The sequence below is a fragment of the Pholis gunnellus genome (genome assembly GCF_910591455.1).
Source record: "Pholis gunnellus genome assembly, chromosome: 13".
In the NCBI taxonomy this organism is placed as follows: domain Eukaryota; kingdom Metazoa; phylum Chordata; class Actinopteri; order Perciformes; family Pholidae; genus Pholis; species Pholis gunnellus.
In genome coordinates this window covers 2,988,325-3,012,133 of record NC_136540.1, presented here as the reverse complement: position 1 = coordinate 3,012,133, position 23,809 = coordinate 2,988,325, and the positions used below count along the sequence as shown (strand labels likewise).

At 41.9% G+C, this 23,809-nt stretch overlaps 1 protein-coding gene across 1 annotated transcript in view; it reads left to right on the top strand.

The window, feature by feature from the left end:
* Positions 1–23,809, top strand: part of sgcd (sarcoglycan, delta (dystrophin-associated glycoprotein)) — a 115,822-nt gene that overhangs the window by 21,722 nt on the left and 70,291 nt on the right. The window contains exon 2 of the mRNA XM_079171724.1: positions 2,195–2,380. Within this exon, the coding sequence (XP_079027850.1) occupies positions 2,195–2,380 (186 nt within the window). The remainder of the gene's footprint in view (positions 1–2,194; positions 2,381–23,809) is intronic.

The following is a 23,809-nucleotide window of genomic DNA, read 5'->3' as shown; positions in this document are numbered from 1 at the left end:
ACAGACAAGCAGATCTTGATTATTCAACTGTCCTGTGCCTTCCCAAGGCTGTGTCAAAAATACATATATTAGAATTACAAAATACTACCCAGTTGAGGTTGCATATATATATCCTCTCTTTTCTTTTGAAATGTGGAGATTTATTCAATGCTGATCTCCAAAACTCTGTTTCAAAATGAATCTTCTCGCTGCTATCTGCTTACCAAATTTCGTTGATCGTTTTTTAAGTTTCAGTTTCATATTAGTTTCAGGGTCAGTTATCTGAGCTTGTCACATGAAAAACAAAACAAACAAACAAATCAGAGAGGAAATGGAAAACCTGGCTGTCAGTCTTTGAATCTTGGGTGTGGTTTTTCATGATCAAACTCCTCGGTGTAAACAAATGTCAGAGCAGCCCTGTCAGCTCCACTGGGTCTTGTTCAAATGTGTGATTTGACAGGACGGCGGTTTGTTCCAGGATGAACAGTGTGTCTGCCATGACTGGCGGCCATATTTGGAAGCTTTTTGCTGTGGCAGGTGCTGCTCGAGGATGGAAAACAAAAGAAAATGTGATGCAGGATCAGCTGCGTTGTTAATCCCCACTCACAGGCTGCAGGGCTTTATGAGGATTCTGCCAAAGAGCTAATCAAATAGCCTTGGTTACTTTTGGCTTAAAGCGGACTCTAAATGAGCTTCAATCCGTTGGTTGTACATACGTTCCATTTGTGTAAACACAATATCTCAGGAACGCCTTGGACCCAAGGATGAACTATTTCGAGTTTGTTAGTCAAAGGTCAAGGTCATGTTGAGATAAGAACACGTTTCCGGTAACTCAAGAACGAATTTGCTCATTATGACAATTCCACACAAATGTCTAATGCAATAAAATGATGACATTCTGAACAGACATGGGTGTAAACTGCAACTTGACTGGCTGGCAAAGGCATATTACTGTGAGTCGGTAATTCTATTTTCTTTTCTTTTTTCAGCTTAGTTTACTCTCACAGTACCGATTTCCCTATTTTCTGTCAGCCTAGACATCACAGAGATATGCTTCTTCATCTCTCTGCATCTCACGTCAAACAGAAATGAAAATCAGAGCGTACACAATGAGATTTCCCTGTTTTTTCTTTTTGTTGTTTTTTTTGCTGACTGGTGCTTTGGAGCCTCCTCTGTAGCTTTCAGCACTTTCTCAGCGGGCCCCTGTCTTGTGCCATTTGTTTCAGTTAGCGCGTAATGTGTGCGGTTGTCAAAAACAATTGGCTTTGGTGGTCTGAGGTGTGCACTCCAAAGCACGGCGGACAGTAAATTGTATTTTTCCACAGAGTTATTAGGCCATTATTATGGCGCTTGAAGTGAACAATGCCTCCACGTCTTCACAGACAGACAATTAGAATCATCATCAATCGGCACTATCAGCACATCAATGGGGCAGAGGGGGTATATTGGAGTTATAGACCACTTATGGGGCAATCAATCAATGCAATGGCTAACTAAACTGTCTTTCATCGTGCCTGAACTGAGTGGCTGGTCAGTATTGGAGTGCAGTATGTGAGAGGAATGTTTACGCCACGTCATTTGTACTAATGTTCAGATGTACCCACATATCTTATCTTAAAGGTCGTTTTCTGCACAGTCTCCACAGCCGCATCACAAATATCCAATCAATCATGGGTAGCTCCACCATGGAGGCCAAATGGTTTCAATAATAGCTGAATACATTAGAGCCAGACAAGAGAAAGTACCAGCTAACACAGTGGGACATTTAGCAGCTAAAGAGACATACATTTCTCTCAGGAGACCAAGGAGCTAAAGGAAGAAGGAATATTGGACTTAAATTCACCGCAGCCCTAACATAATATTGTTGCTCCGTGTCTACTGGATGTGTAAACATGCAACGTTGCAGACTTGTTTGCCATAAGCTTTCTAAAATGACATATGTCAATGTTGCAGCTTTAACTTTCTACAAATCCTCTCCAAGATCTCAAACCAAACAATAGTCTGTGTTGATTCCCTCACTGCCCAATTGCCCAAATGGAGCTGTATGATTGATTAACACAGTCGGTGCAAACCAGGCTGCAAAATGCGAGAAAGTTGGAGGCAAAGATACTGATGGCGTTTGACTGAGACTTCGTATAAGTAAGTAACACAGAGGTCAAGGCGTTGCCTCAGCCGTTAAAATGTCTTCCTTTTTTCTCTCCATGTCTCCTCTCAGATGACCCAAGAACAGTGCACTCATAGGAACAATGTCCAGAGTTCAGAGAAACCACAAGTGTACAAAGTGGGAATATATGGCTGGAGGAAACGCTGCCTTTACTTCTTCGTCCTGCTGCTGATGATCCTGATCCTGATCAACTTGGCACTAACTATCTGGATCCTCAAAGTCATGAACTTCACCATAGTAAGTCACTCTTTTATATATATTTTTTCCCCATTGGATCTTAACATCTGTGTGTGTGTGTGTCTGCGCTGATGTCTCTCTCTCTCTCTGCCAAGAGGATCATGAGATTGTGAGTGAGTGAGTGAGTCAAGGTGCATCGCTCAAGGACCTCTCGTGGTTGCGGAGAATCACACTTTCTCAAAACACCGTTTTATTGCCTGTTTTATACTTTCATTGACTCACTATTTCCGTCCGGTTGTTGCTGCTAGTGATAACCCAGCTGAGCGTATCGCCAACCCCTCTACTGCTACTCTGCGACTTCAAGACGATCGCCCGCATACATCGCCGCTTGTTTTCTTTGAGTTTGAATGAATTGTGCGTTTTACAACCCCTTTCAGCCCATCTGTGTCTAGTTGGTAATGTGGGGAAGTGCTTGCAGGTTGGTTTTTGTAGTGCTCCAGTAGCTGATCGTAGACACACTACATGTGCCTGACTAAATGTGTAGGGCGTTTTGAGTAACGATGCCCTCAGTGTCTCTTCAATGTGTCGTCGGTATGCAAATCAATCGGTAAAGAGTCATTTTAGTCGTTTTCTGTGGACTTTATGCAGCTATGATTGGTCTTAAGTCTAAAATCCCTCCTCTGGACTGTAAACGATATTCAAATTGTGATATTTCAAAAAGTCATAATGTTCAGTATATTTTTTTAAGAAATGTAATTATGTCCGACAAACATAAGCCTTGAGGGAGATATGTGTTCGAGCATGTGTGTGTGTGTGTGTGTGTGTGTCAGCCTGTTTGTCTGTCCACAGCTAATCTGGCATACAACTGGACCCATATTTGTTGTGCTCATTCATGAATGTATGCTCAAGGACCCCTCGTGGTTGTGGTGATTCACGGTTTCTGAAAAAGTATATTTTATTGGCTGTTTGTAACCATCATTGACTGCTGACTCACTCCTCTTAAGAAGGGGCCGCAAGTGATAAACAACTGCTTTAGTTTGGAATCGTATTTGTATACCACACATCGCCGGAAAAATAGACTTGAACTAAAACACTTCAGTTTGTGTTTACGGCAAACAGGTGCAGCAGATACAATCCTGATTCCTGAATCCTCATTCAGTCAAACATCACAGCAGTGATCGTTGCAGACACATCTGGTGGAGATGTGCACTTCACTGAGTGCACTTTCCTAGTTGTAATCAATGCGTGAACTGTGAATTTGGGTGTTAGATATCCACATGACAAATCACGTGAGACATGTGCCCATTGAGACAATACAGTACTGCCAAGTAAAGGAACTGGCTTCATACTCTGCATCACTTTATTCATCAAACTTAAACTCATTTACCATCGTCATTGTTTCCAGCTGCATTCTTTCTTTCTTTGCTTCTCGTTCGCTGCTCATCTGTGTCTTGTGAAAAAGACAAAAACAAACACCTTTTGTTCTCCCCATCTGTGGTGCATTTAGTCTAAGTGAACCAGAACGGAGGGATACAACCTGGACCCTGAAGCTGTCGCCCTGCTCCTCTCCGCCGGGCTACGCCACGCTACTGCCGCTGTGCACCAAAACAAGACAGCTCACACATGAACCATTTTAACTCAGGACCACAGACTTGAATGGGTGTTTCTATATTTTTGTCTCCCTCATTGATTCTTAGTCATCGTTGCAGAGCTGTATTGACACAGTAGCTCCATTAATTAACAGCGTCTTGTTCTTTTCATTTCATGCTGATGACCTTTTAGTTTCTGGTTGTTGTTTTTTTTGCCCGACCAACTCTTCCTCAGATTGTTATCGCAACAAATCAAATGTATAAACAACTTTAATTTCCTGTTTGACACTGAAGACATACTGACACCGGGGGCCAAATGTGTGAAACGTTGTGCCCAGCAGGTTCAAATCTCTGCAATCACAAAGAAAGAAATATGCATGTACACAATTGCCTTGTTATCAGCGAACATCAGGGACGTAATTCATAGCGTTAATATTGAAAATGAACTTTGCAAAAGAGACGGATAAAAACAACATGGACTGGGAAATAGAATGCTGCTTTCAATGTCAATAAAAGAAGTTAAGCATTGTGCTTTTGATAGTCGTATGTGCAAACATATACCCAATGATCTCTCTTTAAAACCATGCATGCACTGAGGTATGTGACAATCAAGTCTTTGTTTTTTGTTGTCGTGGTACATCTTCTATCCGGCAGGCCCCAGATGTTTGTGGTTTTATGAACCGGGGATACAGTCAGTTTAATCAGTCAATAAATGAGCAAAATAGGCATTTACTCTAATAAAGGTTCCGTGGATTATTAGGTTAGGTGTGTGAACAATAAAAAAGATGTTTGTGATGATCGAATTATGCCACTCTCCATCCACGTCTGCAGTGCTACTGTCTTTCCAGAGCCCTGTGAGATTATCTCTGTGTTACTGCCTCGATTCAGATTTACTTTCTCTTACTGTCCCTATCGGTCTGCTCCGCGCTCTGTCTCTCTCTGTGCTTAGTAATCCTCTGTGCCTGCGATGAGTCAGATACAGATGCTACAGAGTACGGCGCACACACACACACACACACACACACACACACATTTATAAAGCACATACAAACACACACACATATGGCCGCTGCTGTGAATAATGCATGAGGGCTGCTGCACAGTGGGGCTTTAATATGAGATCTGCATAAATCAGAGAGCAGTTTCTCTGATGATGAGCTGTATGTTGTGACAGAGCGCTGCACTCGGTTGTAATGTTTTTAATGTGTCTGCCTGCAGATTACGGAATAAGAAAAACATTTTGAAATGAGGTGGATAAGTTTGAAAAGGAAGCGTGTCGCACCATCCTCCCCCAGGTGACGGTCTTGCAGTGATTGGCAAGTGATTGGGTTTTTCTGTCCTCTCGCATTGGTTTACATTCAGTTTCAGATCAGATCACGGACGCTGCTGTTCCTCAGGTTCTGACATATTGGCCGACTTATTGTTGGACATTGAATGAAGACTGGCACATTCAAGAAGAGAACAAATAACTGACTAAACTCAAGCTTGCTTAGTGTTTAGTCTTTTTAGTGTTTTTTTGCGTCCGTCACTCATCCGTCGTAGAACAAATGCACTTCCACTTTTATCTGATGTAACAATCTGTATCAGCTCAGAGTGTCTTGGTTTGAGCGAGTTGGAGGAGGAACGTTGGAGATGGGGGATGTGAGAGGTACATGAGATTAAATATTTACTGTACACCAACTGCAATTACAGAGGCGTGTGTGCACAATGAATATGGAAGAGCGGTGGACATCAGGGAGAATGTAGTGTTGGTGTTTGTGGGACGATGCGAGTCTACTTGCACGAACTGTACAATGTGTTTAAAAGTTTATATGCCATAAAAAGCCATTGACCTCGAGCAAGTTTAACATATGCATATGTCAAATCTTACCACGGTCTCAGTACTGTATGCATATGTGTGTACACAATATGCATACTCTCAGATTTCAACAGTTTTTAAAATATTAATGTAGATATGACAATGACACGCACACTGTTTATCCCCAAGGATGAAGTTGTAGCAGCAGAAGGGATTCTTTTGCACGCGTGCAGGATTTCTTTGCACAGTTGTTGTTTTTTGTGCGCTCCCAAAGCGCTGCCCTGCCGGGAGGCGTCCATATGTCTTCCAGCACCGAGGGCTCCTGAGGCCCAAGTACAGAGTTACAGCACATCTGTGTACAGTAATGAGCAGGAATTGTCTGTCTAGCTTCCATATGAGGTGTCTCAAGATTTAAGCTATACACTTTTATTGGACATAATAAATGAACTTGCATCCCCACAATGGTGTATTGTCAAACAGTGTTATAGATACAATATTACATACTTTTATCTTTTTTTGTTTTTAAAGATGGCCGCCAACAACTACATCTACACGGCTACAAGTACATGTCGTTTTAGGACAGGCAATTTAGCCCTTTCACCAAAAAACATAAATGTGTTCACTGGGTTCTCTCCTTTAGATCCACTGCTGGCTTCTTGCTGTCTTGTTTCCTCTGAGTTGGAGTTCAGACCTTACTTTTAGTTGGTCCAATCTATCCATAAATGGATTTTTGACCCTCATAGAGAGACTGGCCTCCTCTCGTCTTGGGGATGCTTCTCCACCGTAAACCTTAGCAGCCTGTGGAGCCTCTAGTCGAGTAAAGGGAGCCCTAGTGGTTCGGGAATAAACATTGTTGTCACAGTATGCCACGGTGGAGTAAGTCTGTAAAAATAAAATGTTGTAGCCCAAACCCGTAGCAAAGCCTAAAACAAAACATCAAGTGTCCGATTCCCAAACCCACAATGCAACTGAAATTGTGCCTAAAACTACATTTACCGTTTGGATTTAGCTCCCATGTTAGATCCTTCATAGTTTAATACTGCAGTGTGTCAACAAATTCACTTCTGTTGTATTCGTCATTAATCTGCTGTAGCCAATATGTGGCATCCAGACTGCTAGAGTGGCCAATAATAAACCAAATTGCATATAAATGTACTGTATATTAAATAGGGTTCCAACTGTTTTATTCAACCACAGACACAATCCATTTAGCAGAAAGTGTGCACCAGTGTTTTGAATGTTCAGATCCTCTCAGATTAGACGTGTTCACACACATTACTTCAGAGCATTTTCTCCATGCGGGGCAGTGCTCTCCACTCGTATTTTTGAGCTATTACGAAAATGCGTGTCAAGTCCAACTTGAGAGCTCCCCGCTCTACAAACGGCTCTCTAGATAACCTGCATTAGCATGGGTCAACAGCTTATTAGTTGATGTAACGTTGAGTACCGTGCAGAAAGCACAGGAGGACACCAACACACACCGCTACACAGATGCTGATATGTCGAGGCACGTGCATATAAATGCAGAAAAAAGTAGGCACGGACTCGTACGCTATAAGGAATATACATATGTGCTCATACTGTTCATGCTTGGTATGATATTGGTCCATACCAAAATATTTAACACTGTAAATCATACGTTGCTGTGGCTTTGTGTATTAGTGGAACATACTCACTGCACATGTTTGTGTATTTATTAACATATACTTTCAATTTCTGCTGTTTGATGCATGTAAAAATGCCATAGTGGTGCAATTTTAAACTTTTTTCCTTTGAAATGATTAATTACAGTGCATTTCTACCGTAGAAAAATGTTATTTAACTACCTTTGGAGTTTTTACCCCTTACATCAGCTCCAGCGTATTGCAGACTGAATGCGTAACATTCATATAAATGAGTAAATAACGCTCCTCAGGCTGAAGCGGTAGCAGTGAGGTGGGGAGCCCGCAGTCAGCCTTCACAGTCGGGGTCAGAAACTAAGAGAGCTCAGAGCAGAACAGTCATTCAAAGTTAATATTCCCATAAATTAGAAATGAAGGTTTAAAATGCTCCCAATTGGTCTTAATTAGAAGCGGCCACTCTCATTTCACCCTCCCATATTTTGTATTAAGCTGTCAAACACAGCAGTGTCAATACAGCTGGTGTCCCCTGTCGACCAATCAATGCATCACCCATACAGATACAATGGATAGTATGATGATAGTCTTCCAGCACTATCCTCTTGTTAATGATCTGCAGAAGGTTTCCAGTAGTAGTGGAAGTAGTGAAGGACCTGTGGGATGTATTGGTACGTTTGTCTGATGTGAGATCTGCAGCTTCCTTCATAAAGTCGATCTTTGATCTGTGAGTTTGTGACCGTTATGTCGGCGTGTTGTTGCAGGTATGTCTGCGTGCACGTACAGTAAATGTCTGCTGTTTGTCATGGTGGTGTTTATGAGTGTTTTACTCCTCGCCCTCTGTCTCCAGAGATTTACAGCTCACACGGCTGCATTTGCAGCTTCCCATCATGTTTAATAAGCTCGTTGCAACAGCAGAGTCAGCTGGAGGCTCTCAGATTGAGACAGATTGAAGTGGCTGCTCCTCATGTACATGGCGGTCCGGACTCTGAGTCTGTGTGGTAATGAGTAAAACGAGGGGGGGAGGTGATGTATCGACTGCCCTCCCTTCTGGGTCCTTCCACTCCAGTGAACCGGGCCTTGTTCACCGGCCTGAAAAGTGTCCTGGAGAGAGCAGGGAGACGATCTAGCGGTGAGACTACAGTGCTGTTAACATTGGAGTGTCAGCTTGCCTGTCGATTGGCTGAATTTATCTGCCCTCCATCAAAAGCTGGAGTAGGATTTACAAAGGGTTGAGGCTAGTTCGCCTTGTGATTGTAGGCTCTCTTTTGGCAGGTGTGATCACAATCTGATTCTTTTTAAAAACAAAACACGGCGGCTATATCACATCCCAAAGTTTTGGTCAAATTGAATCACTGCTGTAAGTTTGACAAATAAGTGGTCAGATGAACAAATGATGTAGAGCCGTTAATCTAACACAAGTCATGTCAAAAATATCTCAATATTAAATCATATTTCAAGTTTTCACAGGGAGGAGAAAAGTCTGAAAGTTTGATCATAAAAATATCACTTAATTAATATGCAAGAATTGTGAACATTTATATGTTCTACCCCATAAATCCCCTTAAATACTGAGCTGTTCTCCCGATGTGCTCTTTAGGAAAACAACGTGTTTGATGAATGAGAACAGAGAGAGATGTGAGGAAATATGAGGTGACAAACAATAGATTGATATACAACAGATATCAGTGCATTCATTTAAAGTCACAGGTGGCTTCATGAACGTTACCACAATAAAAAAAAAGTATGGATGTACAGTACAAACAACCAGCTTTGTCCTAGAGGATCAGAAGATGCACCATCTTCAGAGGCGAAGAGGCGGCTCGGATCTATAATCATCAAACGCTGCTGCTGAGACCACTGGAACGTTTTGCCTGAAGCGACGTCATATCGAGTTGTTTTCTTACTGCAGCTGCTTTTCTTCTTGAGAAGCATTGTAGTGATCTCTGGTGGAACATACAGAGGAAGAAGGACTAGTCAGTCAAGGAAACGGGAACACAAATGGTCACATTACAAATACTCAATGTGCCTCCACATGTTTCAGACAGAATTATATTATATATGAATGAATGAATGAATACGGCCGCCTCTCTGACCATCCTGATAAGTTGATTTGAATGGGAATATCTGTCCTGCTCCTATTCTATTCATCTCTAAAGCCAGGGAATCCTACAGTGGCCCTTTCAAGTTAGAATTAAAAATATCACTCATTTCATCAAAAAAAGAACACACTAATACAGTTTAACTGTTTTAGAAACTTTTCCATTAGTTGCAGACATCCTGTTCACACGGTATGCATTCAAAGGTCTTTATCGCAGTTGGTTGACTTACAGGATGCCGTTATGCTGGCAGGTAGGAGTTAACTTTGTTACTGCAGAGCACTTTAACAGGACAAACAACCAGGGATGGTCTGCCTGGTCCTCTGCTGCCAGGGAGAGATTAATGAAGGGGAGGGAGGGATAAAAAGCTCAGAACGCTTTCATTTTCTGTGTCTGGTTCCCCACTGTAGCCTGTACTTAAAGTGGAGTGAGGTGAACTGTTGTGACTGCGTGATACGGCTCACTGCCCCTGGGAGCTGAAGCCCGCAGTGGGCGGTTTGCAGCAGCTCCACATTGGGCCATTGAACCAAGAGCCTCTGCCTCCCAAAGTCCCAGAAGAGGCCAAAGCGGGGCCCCGGCAGAGCCCACAACTCTGACATCCGTGCCCAGCGGGGGGAGCTTGACCTCCCCCCCCTCATCCAAACCATCAGCACTCACAAACTCCCCCAAAGTTCACTATCGGATGTTGTTTATTCATGTTTGTTGCTTTACTGAATACAGATTTCAGCAGGAAATGTGGCAGGGGTCACAGTGATGTCTGGGAATTTGTAGTGGGAGCTTATGTCTTTTTTTTTTTTTTGTATCTGGTCATTCTGCTTGGCAGTCAAGTGGTTTTAAACACTTACACACTTTAAACAATACAGTGACCACTGCCTTTGAGATCTGTAGGAATGTACAACCCGTCCAATGTTCTCGTTTGGCGCTCTTTCTCAGACACTCTTTGTGTCGTTAAGCTCACTGTATAACTGTATACGAGTAAAACACTCCACAAAAGCAAACTGCTCAACACAATACAAATGCTCGGACAAAATATATGTTTTTTTCCAACTTTTGTTTTGTAGTTGTACTTTCAAACTGAATGCGAATATTTTGTGTCGAAAAAGAAACCAATCGCGTTGTGCAGAACGCACGACAAGATCCACTACCTCCATTCTCACCTTCACAATAAAAGCCCTAGTCATATACACTATGTAACTGTTTAAGAGGAAAGGCCTTAAGTCTTCTGTACGCAGGGATGCAGCAGCTCTTGGAGGATGAATCCTATGAAAAAATATAACTTCACAATTATTTGACGTCCCATATTATGATATAACGGTAGAGGCTTTGAAATGGTCCCTGATGTGAGCAGTCGGGGCAGGAGATGAGATGAGATGACGTCAAAGCTGCTGAGATGTTTGCCTCCTGCTGTAGTCTTTGCAAGGAGTGTCAACTGATATCAATGGCTCAGAGGCGAACGCACAGAGAAATACGTCAGTCAGTGTGTGCTTGTTGTGCTGGGGAGTGCAGTCTTTTGGAGGGCATTGCATATAGAGCCTCAATCACAGCAACACTGGACACTGGAATATATATATCCCAGCAGTCTCGTCTTGTTTCCCATGCGTTTGAGCTCTTTGTTTTTGAGACTAACTGACAAACTGAGTGAAATTGAATCAGGTGTGAAGTCAGGCCATCAGGAAATATTTCTTACAGGATTTGCTAATCTCTTCATTTTGATTTTAGTTGATCTTCACTTCATCAGGCTGTCCCCTTTGGGATTAGGATCTATTTTCCCAAGAAAGACCTGAAAACAAAAAACATTCACAGGAACACAATCAACAAAAGAAAAACAAGAATCAGAAAACAAATCAAAGTCAGATAATTAAGAAACCCAGGTCTAAAATCTAAGTGATTCTATAATTAAAATAACTTTGAGGTTTCAATTCAAAATTAGATGTTTTACGACGGCTGCCTTCTCCTTTTTCACAGCTGAAGTCATTTTTGGAGATGGATCATGTGTATATTTTAGGTTTTGACTGAACTTTCAGGATGCTGCATTTTTTTCAAAACGTAGGGCCTTGAGTTCTTTGGTAACTTCTTGAGTCCACCCTTTTTTTTTACTGAAACCTACGCAATTATATCTATTTTTGTGTAGGTGGAGAAAAGGACAAGCTACAACATGAGACCATGTTCCCTTTGCAGATAGCAGTTCAGTCGTGATGCATTTGAAGACACTTAGGAGATAAACATCCCTGGCGCCGCTATGGATTGTTGGTGATGGTGATCGGAGAAAGAGCAGTCATTTTCCCTCTGATTGCAGCCTGCCTTCCTCCGAGCAACATTGATAAGCTTCTTCACGGGTCTCACTCATGGAAAAAGGGGGGGGGGGTGAAGAGAAGTCAAACAAAGAGAAGATGAAGGAGGAGGAGGAGGAGGAGGAGAGGCAGCTGATGATAACTGCTTTTGACTACATCTAAAACCACATTTTAGCGTTTCTTACTTGTTGCCAGACTATAATTTTACTCTGATCTTACTGACCTGAAATATTTATGATACTACTGACTTAATTGGTTTTATTGGGCACCATTATCAGTGATGTCCTCAGGCATGAGCCTCACATCTGACTGTTTTCAGTATCGATGTTTTGCAATCCTCTGTCAGAGGATTAGGCTGTAAGAACTAGAGGTAATATATACATTTTATAAATTCTGACGCAAGTCTTCAGTCATGTTTTAAATGACTCACCAGTGAATTCAAAATGTATGAAGTTATGTCTTTCCATTGCAAAAATGCTCTATGGATCATATTTGACTTTTGCAATTTTGCACATGCATCTAGTTTTAATTTTAACTTCAATATGTTTTTGTTTTTTACAACTTGGAACGAAAGAAAAACATCTGCAGCACGTTTTCCACATCTACAGCATTAAAAAACTATTTAAAATTATACATACTGATATACGAAATCCAAAATGCTATTAAAATGATGACAAAATGACTGTCATACCCAAAACAACAGCAATAAACATACAGGTGGTTGGAAAGTGGAACTTCCTCTGTGAGAACAAATGCAAGGGACCAGATAAAAAAAGATTACCAGCTAAGGTCAAGCCGCCAACAGTTTTTCTCATTCAGGTCCAGACTCTTCCCCGAGGGAATTAGTCCAAAGCTGCATCCAAACAGCCCATTCTTGCAACACTTGCGCAGAATGCAGAATTGGCTGCTGGCGACATTAAATCGTATGCTGTTGATGAGATTGGAGTTACCGGCTCTCATTGGGGACAATTACACCTCAGTACCTCCAGCAGCCTTTACTGAAAGGTCAGCAGAGAGAGAGAGAGAGAGGGAGATGGAGGTAAGAGCCATGAGGGAGACGGAGAGAGAAAAGAAGTCGACCCGAGACTGTCGGCTGGCTGTTTTCACAGTTCACGTACAATTCATTTCAGCAAAATGAAAGGAATAATGAGAGCGGGACAATAGGCATGCAGCGCATTTCGGAAGTGTGAAATGGAGTTACAGGCGACGACACTAATTACATTTGAGGCAGAGTCTGTTAACTTCATGAATTCAGCGCTGAGAGGATGACTAATAATGCTCGACTTCGAGATTTTATGGTCCCTGGTGGGGAAATACGCATGCCGCAAGGCGGCCACGAAATGTATGATTACAAAACCTGAAAAGATAAAAACATCGAAACATACGGAAGTGAAAAAGAATCTGGCAACTTGCTGGCTGAGAGATATTTGAATGAGACAATATGCATTGTTGGTCTTACTGTTTGATGCCCTGGAATGAACAATCAAGGAATTTTAATAAGATGAATTGAAATAGAGTCGATGACGATTGCTGCACGTCCTACTGCTGTGAATCATGGTAATTAAGCTAATTGGTGACTTTAATCTAATTGCCAACAAAACGTTTCGGAAAAGATTCTGCTGATGATTTTATTGAAAGTTGCAGTAAGACCTATGTTCTAAAATATAATCACAATAATTATGTCACAAAACAGACTCCCTATGTTACACATCAAATGTAAAAGGAATTAAGAAGCAATTTCATAGCAAGACATTAGAACACAGTAGATACACATTAACAGTAAAATGAGCTCTAACAAGGCTCCTAAACAGGGAATATATCTCAAGAATGGAAATATATCTTTTTCATTGTTATTGACCAGTCACCCCCTGTGTTTGTGAAACCAGCTCCAGATTGCACTGGATGAGTGTTCATACCTGAAAAGTTACGCTTTTACCCGTCGAGGTAAAGTAAGCCTGCTAGTGCTGTACGTCATGAGAAATGATGTTCTTCCCACATTTTGAATTCGTCAGTGCAGCTCATCAAGGTGTCTCATTAGGTGAAAATAAAAAAAATCTACATACAGCAGGAAATCAATCTGGTCTTGTTCCTGATAAAGACGACTTGTATGGAGAATCATGTTCTGTGTAGGACTGAGACTTTGCCGGGTTCCACTCCTCCAACAAATGACTCCATCACTGATTTGCACACATTCGAGCAGCCAAGTGGGACTCGTCAGTGAAATTACCTTTGGATGTGATTGGTCGGAGGGAAAGCCTGCAGACAGTAAGCCCTCTGGCACACACTAACTCAAACCTGCCTAAAAACAGAGAACATGAAAATTACAAACCACAGGGGAAGGAATCAAGCCTTCTGACACACCGCATATAAATGTGAACTTTCTTGGGGGTGTAATTACCTCGACCACCATAAAAACCCTGCCCTGTCAGATAAGACCTTAACCATTGGGGGAGAGAGTAAGGGAGGCTCAAACCGTTGTCTAGTCTGTCCAACAACAGAGTGTCTGTGTGCACACAGATGAATCGAAGGCAAGCTCTGGATTGATTAAGTAATTAAGTATTGTGCTTGAATTATAATTACATTAAAAGCACATACAACAATATTGACCTGATTGCAGACCTGCTTTAAAAGGGAGTTGAAATGGGTTCAAGACAAGTTTGTGATCTAAGAAGGCTTGAAACTGTGTTGAGCATTTGAAACTTAGCTACAGTAATGATCCATCCATCATACTGCCTGCTGTGGTTGGAACATTATCGAGTCTGATATTGACAGAGTTGTGATGGAAGAAACAAACTTTCACTGTGGTAAAAAAAAAAAAAAAGTAAGGAGTAACTTCTGTGTCACGTAAGTTCAAGTTAACAGGAAGATAAATACTGCGGTCATGTTGGTACAACACAAAAAGAAGCACAAAGTCTCTGCTAATGAGGCATCAGGTGGCTAATGTTAGCGATGGAATGATTGGGACCAGAAAGTCATTAGTTTAAGCGTGACAGACTGAAACACTAGCACTCCCTTTCCATAATTGCTGCTGCTGACATACCCTAGAGCAAGGTCTTTCACACCCACACATGACATAATGATGTGTGACCAAATAACCCAGCAGATATGGAGTCACTTCCTGCGCTCTCGGTCCACCCGTCTTCATCAGCCGTCCGGCGACAGGCCGTGCAATGTTTTACTTTCTGAATCCGAAAATCCTGTAATTGGACCGCTGATCTCCGGAGAGGAAGAGGCCAGAGCTGCTTTTGTGTCGACCGAAACTGGCATTGATCGATATGTCACTTCCTGCCGATCGGTTAAAGCGAAGCGCTAACATGAACACTGTAGTGCTCAGGGCTGCAAATGGATGTGAAAAGCCATATTAGGGTAGAAATATCCAAACACACAGGTACACCAAGCAGGAGAGCATTCTGAGATGCATCAAAGTCATCGACCCAAACTCCAGAGACACGTCTCATCTCTTTGACTTTGTCTCCTCTCCGTTATTACTTCAAAAGGTATCTCGGTTTCACAGGGTTACACACTTCCTGTTTGGTGCCGTCCTTCCCCGTTAATGGTCGGAGTTGCATCAGCCTTCCATTTTTGAAGGGTGTGTTTCAAGAAATAAGCTTTGCACAGCACTTGCTTTTAGTTTGTTGATGAGATGTGGCTCAATAGTGATACTCAGCAGCACTTCTAGAGGATTTGGTGAAAGATGACAAGTTCCTCCAGCCTTTTGATGTATGACAACCTCCCTCACTTCTTGCATCCTGACTGATGCTCAAATCAACACGTTGTTGCCCCATGAAGATGATGGAAGAAATTCAAGAAATTCAAGAAATTCAAGAAGATGAGGGAAAAAGGGACAAATTAGAGAGGGCCAAAAGACAGAAGGGAAAGAACAAACTATATTACACATTACATAAAGAAAGAGGAGCGGTCGGTAACAAAAAGAGCAAGACATTAAACTAAAGGAGTCAGTAAGTGAGTCTAAAGAGACCTAAAGAAGTAGAAAGAACAGCAGAAAAGGAGCAGAGGAGAGAGGGGAGGTCAGGGCTTCTTTGAAGTGGTGTTGGGCTCCCAGAGGACTACAAAGCTCTCCTCTTCTGCTCTTAATGGGGGGGGATTGTTCCACCGCTGTGATTCCTTTAGGTTTGGTTTTTAGACCATCTGAAGAGTTTGCAAACAACAAATTAACAAGGCTCAGACTAAACTAAACTGTCCCCCATCCTAGCCCGGGAAAACAGTTATTGACTAAATGACGATGTACAGCAAAACTACAATCCTGCTCGAGGTTGCTGAGGTGACGGTGCAGCTTTTGGGAACAAAGTCATGGCTTTTATTAGCGGCGCCATGTTGATATTCTTCCTGGACTCTCTCGGACGCGCTAATTATGAACTATACCCTCGAGAGCTCAGGGGAGAGGTGGCGCTTCTGTGCCGTAATTACCCAAGTTTAAAGTGAAAATCGATTCAAATGTTTCCTCCTAAAACCCTGGTTTTGAATGAATTAATCAAATTGATTCACGGCAAAGCTCTCGTGGGCGTAGAAGTAGAATAATGTGGACATTGGATGAGCTGTTCGGTTGTTCAGGTGGCAGTGAGAGCTGCTGTCAGTGGATATTCTCTCTGCCCGTTTGATGTGCTCCTGTCAGTCTGGTGATCTCTTGTGTCATGCAGATAAACACCGTCTGTCCTGTGACCCCGCTGTGGAGATCGATATCAGCATCGACTCATCCGGCTGCTATTATGTTCAGCCTAGCAGGGAGGGCTGCACGGTTTTTGTGCTTCGCTTGTAGGTGGTCCTTCAGAAAGAACCCAAGTCTCTGAGTCAATGACGACAGTGCTCAGGTTGAGGCAGATGTATAGTTTAGATGGAATCAGTCCCATGTGTTTGTGCCCCTGCAGAAAAAAATAGAAGCCCACCATGCTGTGAAACTGATCGAATCTCTTTCAGTCTCTTTCTTTACCTTGTTGCTTTGTCTTTACTGTCTCCTTTATTTAAAAAAAAGGGTTATGAATGAGACCAAGTGTTTGAAGAATAGATGTGCAGCTGCTTTTGATGACCCCCTTGAATGGTACAAGCTCCCCCCCATACCGAACACACCAAACCTTATCTCAGCTATAGCTGATCTTAAAAACAAGGCTGGTTTATTTGTTTTCATGTAAATCTTTATTCTTAGAGAAATCTGTGATTTACTTGGTCTAATAATAAGCATTTTCTGAGCTCCCAATCACAAGATGAACATACTATGAACTAAAGTAAATCTAAAATAGTTGTTTTACAACCACGTTTGGACACATGGTTACAAAACAAACGTGTGAAAATCAGTGGAACTGTTTTCACTGAACATAAAAAACTGTGAGCTTTACCGTAACATAACCATTTTCAACTGCATACATGCATGTAATTGTCCCAACGCTTACCACAAAATACGGCCACTTTTATGTGTGTTGCAAAACCTAATAATTGGGCTTTCAATTGGGCCGACCAATCACATCTCTTACAGTCCGCTCAACTTTAGTCAAAGTGGGATCGCTCGCGGTCCATATCTGAGACGATAAATCACGTTATTGAATAAGTTGTTTGACAGAAAACGACATTAAATACTCATAGGGGTCAGTTATCAATACAACACTGTCTGTTCCTTGCTTCACACATGTGAGGAGTTCTCAGCAGCCTTGTCTCACTCCCAGAGCGTCAAATACCGACGCTTAGGCAGCGACCCTCTGCATCTTCATACCGAGGCACAGAGGCAGCCTTCAGCGTCTCAATGAGAGGCACCGGGCTCATCTTACTCCATTCTTAACTCTCATACAATCCTCATACAATGGTTTGCATGATATCTTACAGAAACATACTCCTAGTTTTTCTTGCTTTTCCGCACATAACATGCATACAGTCTCTTCAAAATAAACTTCCCGGCTTCAGGAGAAACGACTTAATTAGGTTAAGGCAAAAAAACGACTTAGTTAGGTTTAGGAAAAGATCGTCGTTTGGGTTGGAATAACTATGGAAGTAGCATTACTAAAGCACCCAAGATGTGTGGCAAATGAATCAACGTTGACTCCTCAAAGGGAACGAACAAAGGAGTCCTGGGTGTCGTTTTTTTATTGGACCCAATAATTACCATTTAAAGCATATTCACTATAGGCCATGTTTTTTCGAACCCTGTCAAAATAGTTCTAATGCCTAAACCTAACCGCCATGTTTCACAACGTTTCCCACAAGCTACAGCGTTACCCACCACTATTTCACAACGTAAGCCACGGGTGAACCTTCCGCGTCAAGATTCTATGCAATGGCCCCATAATATGACTCAGGGATGAGATAACGTAGGTTCCATAGAGACATTTTTCAGGTCCTATTAGGCCTACAGTCATTCTAAATATGAGAGCATCTTGTCAAACACTTAAAACCTTCAAATTTCATCAAAAACCAGATCAATATTTCCCCTATCTGTCTTCTTCTTTCTCTTCTTTATTTCTTTGCTCATGCATTAGCAAAGCAATTACAAAAGGGAGGATTCAGTGCTGCCATTTCATACTTCTTCAAGACTAAACTAGTGTAGTGATTAAACTATCACAGATCATATCTTTCACAGCAAGAGGTTCATATCTCATTTACAGACCTCGAGGATATTTTCTCAGAAAATGGATCGGTGGATGGATGGAGATGTGCATCTGTGAGGTTTGTGTGTGTGTGTGTGTGTGTTGCAGAGTACGCGTTTTGATCATTGAAAGAGAGAGAGAGTATCTCGCTGTGTCTGTTGTGCAGCGTTGTGTTTATGCATGACTTCCCTTTGTTCAGTAAAGTCCCATAAGGTAGAGATCAGAAGCCGGGGGGCAGATTAAGCTGACAACTTCCAGCCGTGCTCGCCTGACTTTTTCCAGAAGGAGGATCGGAGGGAGATAACATTCACACACAATTCTCCACACAGCCCGGCGGACTAAAGTGAAGGGAAAGTAGCTGCCAAGAATATTTTTCATGCATAACCTACACATTTCAGACGAGAGGGGAAAAAAAAAGACCTATTATAGAAAACTCATGATGAAAGGTAAAAAAAAGAAAAAGAGGAAAACGGACTTAACGTCTTGGCACTCCAAAAGCAGAATATGAGAAATACGGTCCATCTGTATTTATTCCATTTAAAAAAGGTTTTATTACTGCACTGCCACATGGCAATGCAGTCCATAGGGACGACAGATATAAATATATGAATACCTAAACAGCTCGACAGATTGGATATTTCTCCACCTTCATTTCTATTGGCTCCCTCAGATGTGAATAACAGTTGAGGCTGAACAAACACGATGACCAATCTCACGTCGTCCTCGCCCAATGCCGATCTTCAGGGAGATTCGTCAGAAATCAAGCAATGAAAAGTGCTCTTTGTTCTTTTAAATTCAAAAAGAAGACGCCTACTTCTAACTCTTGCAGGCTGGGTCCGTATACGTCGCTAAAGAGACTCGTAGGAAATAATAAATCCATCGCTCTACCCACTTTTTTAAAGGACACACCTTGATGAGCAATTCATTCACATTCACACTTGCATTTAAAGTTTAGAGAACGAACGTATTTATTTTGAAGATCAGGATGTAACTTCACGAGCCCATATTAGCTGAACTTTTATAGCTCGAAACTGCAGAGCCCAGCGTCAGGATGTATCATCCCGTTTGAGATATCACAGTGTTGTTGTATGTATGGCATTTAAATATTCTCCCCTGGAGGTTGTATATATGCTGTATATGATTAAACACGGTGCTTGTAAAGTGCACAGATGAGTGAACCTAAAGATGCTAAATCCAAAATGTGTATGAAAAACATAGTTTCATGAGATTGTGTGTGTCGGTTACACTTTTATAATATCCATTATTCATGAATATTGAATGTATAATTAAACTTTTTTAAGTAGTTATTTTATTATAAACAAACAATAATTATTAATTAATAATAGTGTGTGAATGACTTATAAAGTGTTAATTAATAGTCAAATTTCTCTTACTCTAAGCCTTCTAAATAACCAAAGGGACAAAGTGGAGGAACTTCTTCTGACCAGTGCAGTTGAATTAACGAGTGAAACCGTGTTTGCCCCCATAAAAAGTCATTATGAATGTGAAAACTCAAATGCCAGTCAGCCGGTCTCGTGTCTGTCTTTGTCCGTCTGTCCTCGTCCCATCTGCCTCCCGGGCGTCGGCGTCCCTTTGATGGCGCTCGTGCCTTGAAGACAAGGCCGTTCAATCTGAGCAACCCTGAGAGTCAATGGAAGTCTGTGCGTCGTAAATTTCTACGTGGTGCAGAGGAGGGCAGGGCTCTTATTGAAGACCTCTTCGATGGCGTCTGGAGCTTTCGGGATCAGCACAAAGACCTCATTTAAACTAAGTCTTCCACAGAAACAGAAAAAAAGGGAAAAGGAGTCGGTAGGAGACGTAGATCAAAGGGAGAACTGTGTCCGCTCTGCAGCAGCACTTTGTACTGGAGCTGAAGGGACTTCCAGGGAGGTTAGATTAGATAGATTGTGTTTCTATGACTTTGTTGACAAATGCATCATTCATGTTAAACTGAGAGTTTCAGGTCACTACTTTGGATAATATTGAAATGAGCCATGAGCTTGTTTTGCTGATGTTGAACATCTCGTGTAAGGAGATCTGTATGTGAATACAATATTTAAAAAATATTTTTCTTATTCTGAACTAGAAAAATAACAAAAAATGAAGAGCTAATTTGATACTACTACAATTAAAAATGAGTTTCATGCGGCATGACATTAACTATATTGGATTTTTCTTTAAAAATCAAGGTCCACTTACTTTCTTTGTGCAGCTTTCAACCACATCTCACGGTCCCCCTCAGTGATGGAATCTGCTCAGTGTTTGTTTTTTACATGAACTGCAGGCTACTTTCCATCCAGCCTACATTTTCAGCTCAACCTTACAAGGTAACAAATTAAATTTATCCATACAGTTGTCATAAAACCTCGCCACTACTGCACGCAAACGTTGGAAAAAAAAGATTAAAGAAGTTCAGAATTGCTGTAAGGCAGCAATGTGTCAAGTCTCTCCAGTTTCTCAATATTGCACTGTACAGTACTGTATATGATTAATTCACTTAATCTTTAAGAAAATGTTTACCTCAAAATATTTATCTGACAGCTGGAGCTATATTTTTGTATTTTATCAGTAGAATATGGCACCGTGCTGTAGCTCAGTATAGCTCAAACAGTATGTGTCAAACATCTAAAATGGATCGGTCCTCACCATGAGAAGCTAATGATTTCTTTAAGTGCGCTTTCGTGCTAATACGTACTTTTACTTGGCGAGTGCTGAGTGCAATTTCCAGTGCAGAACTAGACCCTTCCATTAAGTATTTCTCCTATCTTGTGGTTTTGCTTTTACTGAGCGCCCAGACACACTAAACCAACACCAAAGAACGAGCAGCGATGAGCACCGACTGTTGCCTGGCCGGTTTATTGGGCAAAAAGTTGCACTTGAACACAGAGCAAAGAATGCAGCCAACGGCCAAGTAGTACATGCGTTCTGTGGCTGTGAGTGAAAATAACTCCCTATATCAGCATGCTGTGGTCGTCTATATGCATCAATAGGAAACTATAGGGCTACGATATACAAGCATTATGATACATTATGATACATACATGAAACAAAGCACCACTCTGGCTCACCACTTCATTCCTGATGGCAATGCTGTTTTGAAGATACTCGTTTATTGGAATTATTAGATGAGCTGAAGATAGAAAAATGACAAGAGCCTTCTCTACATTGTTCGCTTGCTTTCCTCACTTCAGTTTCTTTTCTTGTGCACTGATTAAGCTTAAGCTGAACAGCACATCGGAGGGGTTTCTCTCACAGACGGGCACTGCTGCCGATACACATTAAACTAAATGCCTTTGTGGACAGACGTGGCTGTGACAGTGACCGAACCTTGTTTCAGTCTCTGATGAAGCTTCATCACAAAGCTGCTCCAAGAACCATAAAAACAATAACCGCTTCCAATTAGCCCACGGTAATTACTTAATAATCAGGAGATAATAGCACCACTTTGACTACTGTCACAATTTATTCATAGCAGTGTGTGTGTGTGTGTGTGTGTGTGTGTGTGTGTGTGTGTGTGTGTGTGTGTGTGTCCATCCACAATGTTTGAAGGTGAATTGTGTCCTTTGTTGCTTACTTTTAGCTCAGGCTAAGCTAAGTTATGAAGCTTAAAAGACACAAAGTGATTGTCAGAGTGAAAACCAAACATGCCTGATAACAGCAGCAATGAATGAATAGTCCCTTCAGAAAAAAAAGTCATTTCTGTCGTCATTAGTGAGGCGTAGCATTCTGAAAACAAGTCAACACATCGGTGCAGATGCCTTGGCGTCATTCACTGTTTCCAATACAATCTGTGTCAAGCATTTTGAGTTAGAATTCTATCGTCAGAAATAAAGAAAAAACACATTTTATTCTGTAAAGTCTTGAAACACTGATTTGGTCCAAGTCTAACCACTACAGCATTGATTCACTAGGACGGCAGCCATGTTTAGACCACCGACATTGAAAACATGTAAAACTCAACCGATACTATGTGTCTGTGTGTGTTTGTGAATGCAGTGCCGCTCACGGCATCTTGTGTACAAATCCTCAGTCCTCGCCGTGTCTCTCATCCAGCACGCTGAGCCTGCAGGCGCGTGCATTCACGCGTCAATCACTGCCGGTGTGAAGACCTTGATGCCACGCTGCCGTCGGCCTCCGAAGGCCACGCCGTCCGTCCCAGATGGAGATGAAGTTAATAGGAAATCTATCGGCCTTTGACACTGACATGTGGCAGCCGCAGGCACAGAGAGCAGAGATGGAGTCTCTGAAAAGACTCGCAACACTGCAACCTGGCTCCCGTTACTGTTCTTAATCATTTAGTTGGGACCAAATGAAACATTTTGAGCCTTCATTTGCTCTTTATCTGTTGGTATGCTTTTACATTATTTGAAATGATTGTTTGCTGGCTAAAGTGTGGGGAAGGGGGAGGTGACTTTCACTAAATGCAGACAATGTCAACTCATGAGAATTAAGTTGCATCTTCTGCCAAGCAACGGCGGTGACCTTCAGACGGAGTCCCACGTCATCATGGAAGTTCACCTTGCAGCGCTCACTGTGCGTGGTATCCGAGCTCCGAGCAGATGTTTCATCTCCACATCTGTAGGAAAATGTCTCGTATGAAAATTGAACGTGTGCTCTTTTGGAAGGAAGTGAATTCTAATTAACAAGGTTTAGAGTCTGCAGCCGCGCTATTGTTGGCATGCTAACATACTTACAATGGCAATGCTAACGTTGTGATGTCAATGTTTATCATGTACACCATCGTAGCTTAATGTGGCAGCATGCGAATATGTGTCAATATATAGTAATTATATTATATTATATTTAGAAAAAAAGTATCTTTTTGTAGAATTGCTGCTTTGTCTGCATCTGAGAACGTTTTATAGACGATCGCACCAAAGTGGGTTTTATGAAGCTCTGTTCTCTCCATCCACGCTGCAAAGTGAGGCCAGTCTTTTAAAAAATTATACCTTGGAGAGCTTTTTCGAACGGCTTAGGTTTCAAAAGCGGGGGCTTAAAGTGGATGTAATAACCAAACAGAGAGAAAAAGATGGCTTTTAAAATTCATCCACATTAGTGTGGACATGAAATCTCTCTCTCACGACTTGTCCCCTTTCTCTTTCTCGTCCTCTAATTCAGTGTCCCACACTTATTCTTCCTCCAGCCCTCTAATGTTTTCATCAGTCTGCTTCCTCTCCTCCTCCCCCTCCTTCTCTTGACTCCACTTGCAGTCGCCTCATTTACACCCCAACATGTCGTCTGTCTCATTTTCTCTTTACCCTTATCTTGCTCTCTGTGTTTATCTATCTATTTTACCCAGTCTTATCTCTCCCTGACTTTATCAATACCCCCCTCCTGCTCTCCTTTCTTTCATCTTTCATTCTCGGGCTCTTCCCCCCTTCTCCCCCATCTGCTTTCCCATCCCATTGATGGATGGTGTGGTGCTGCGTCGAGGGCCTCAATCAGAGGAGCGGGGGTTTCACTGTGGAGAGCAATCTCAAAGCCAATTTCACTGATAGCCATCGCA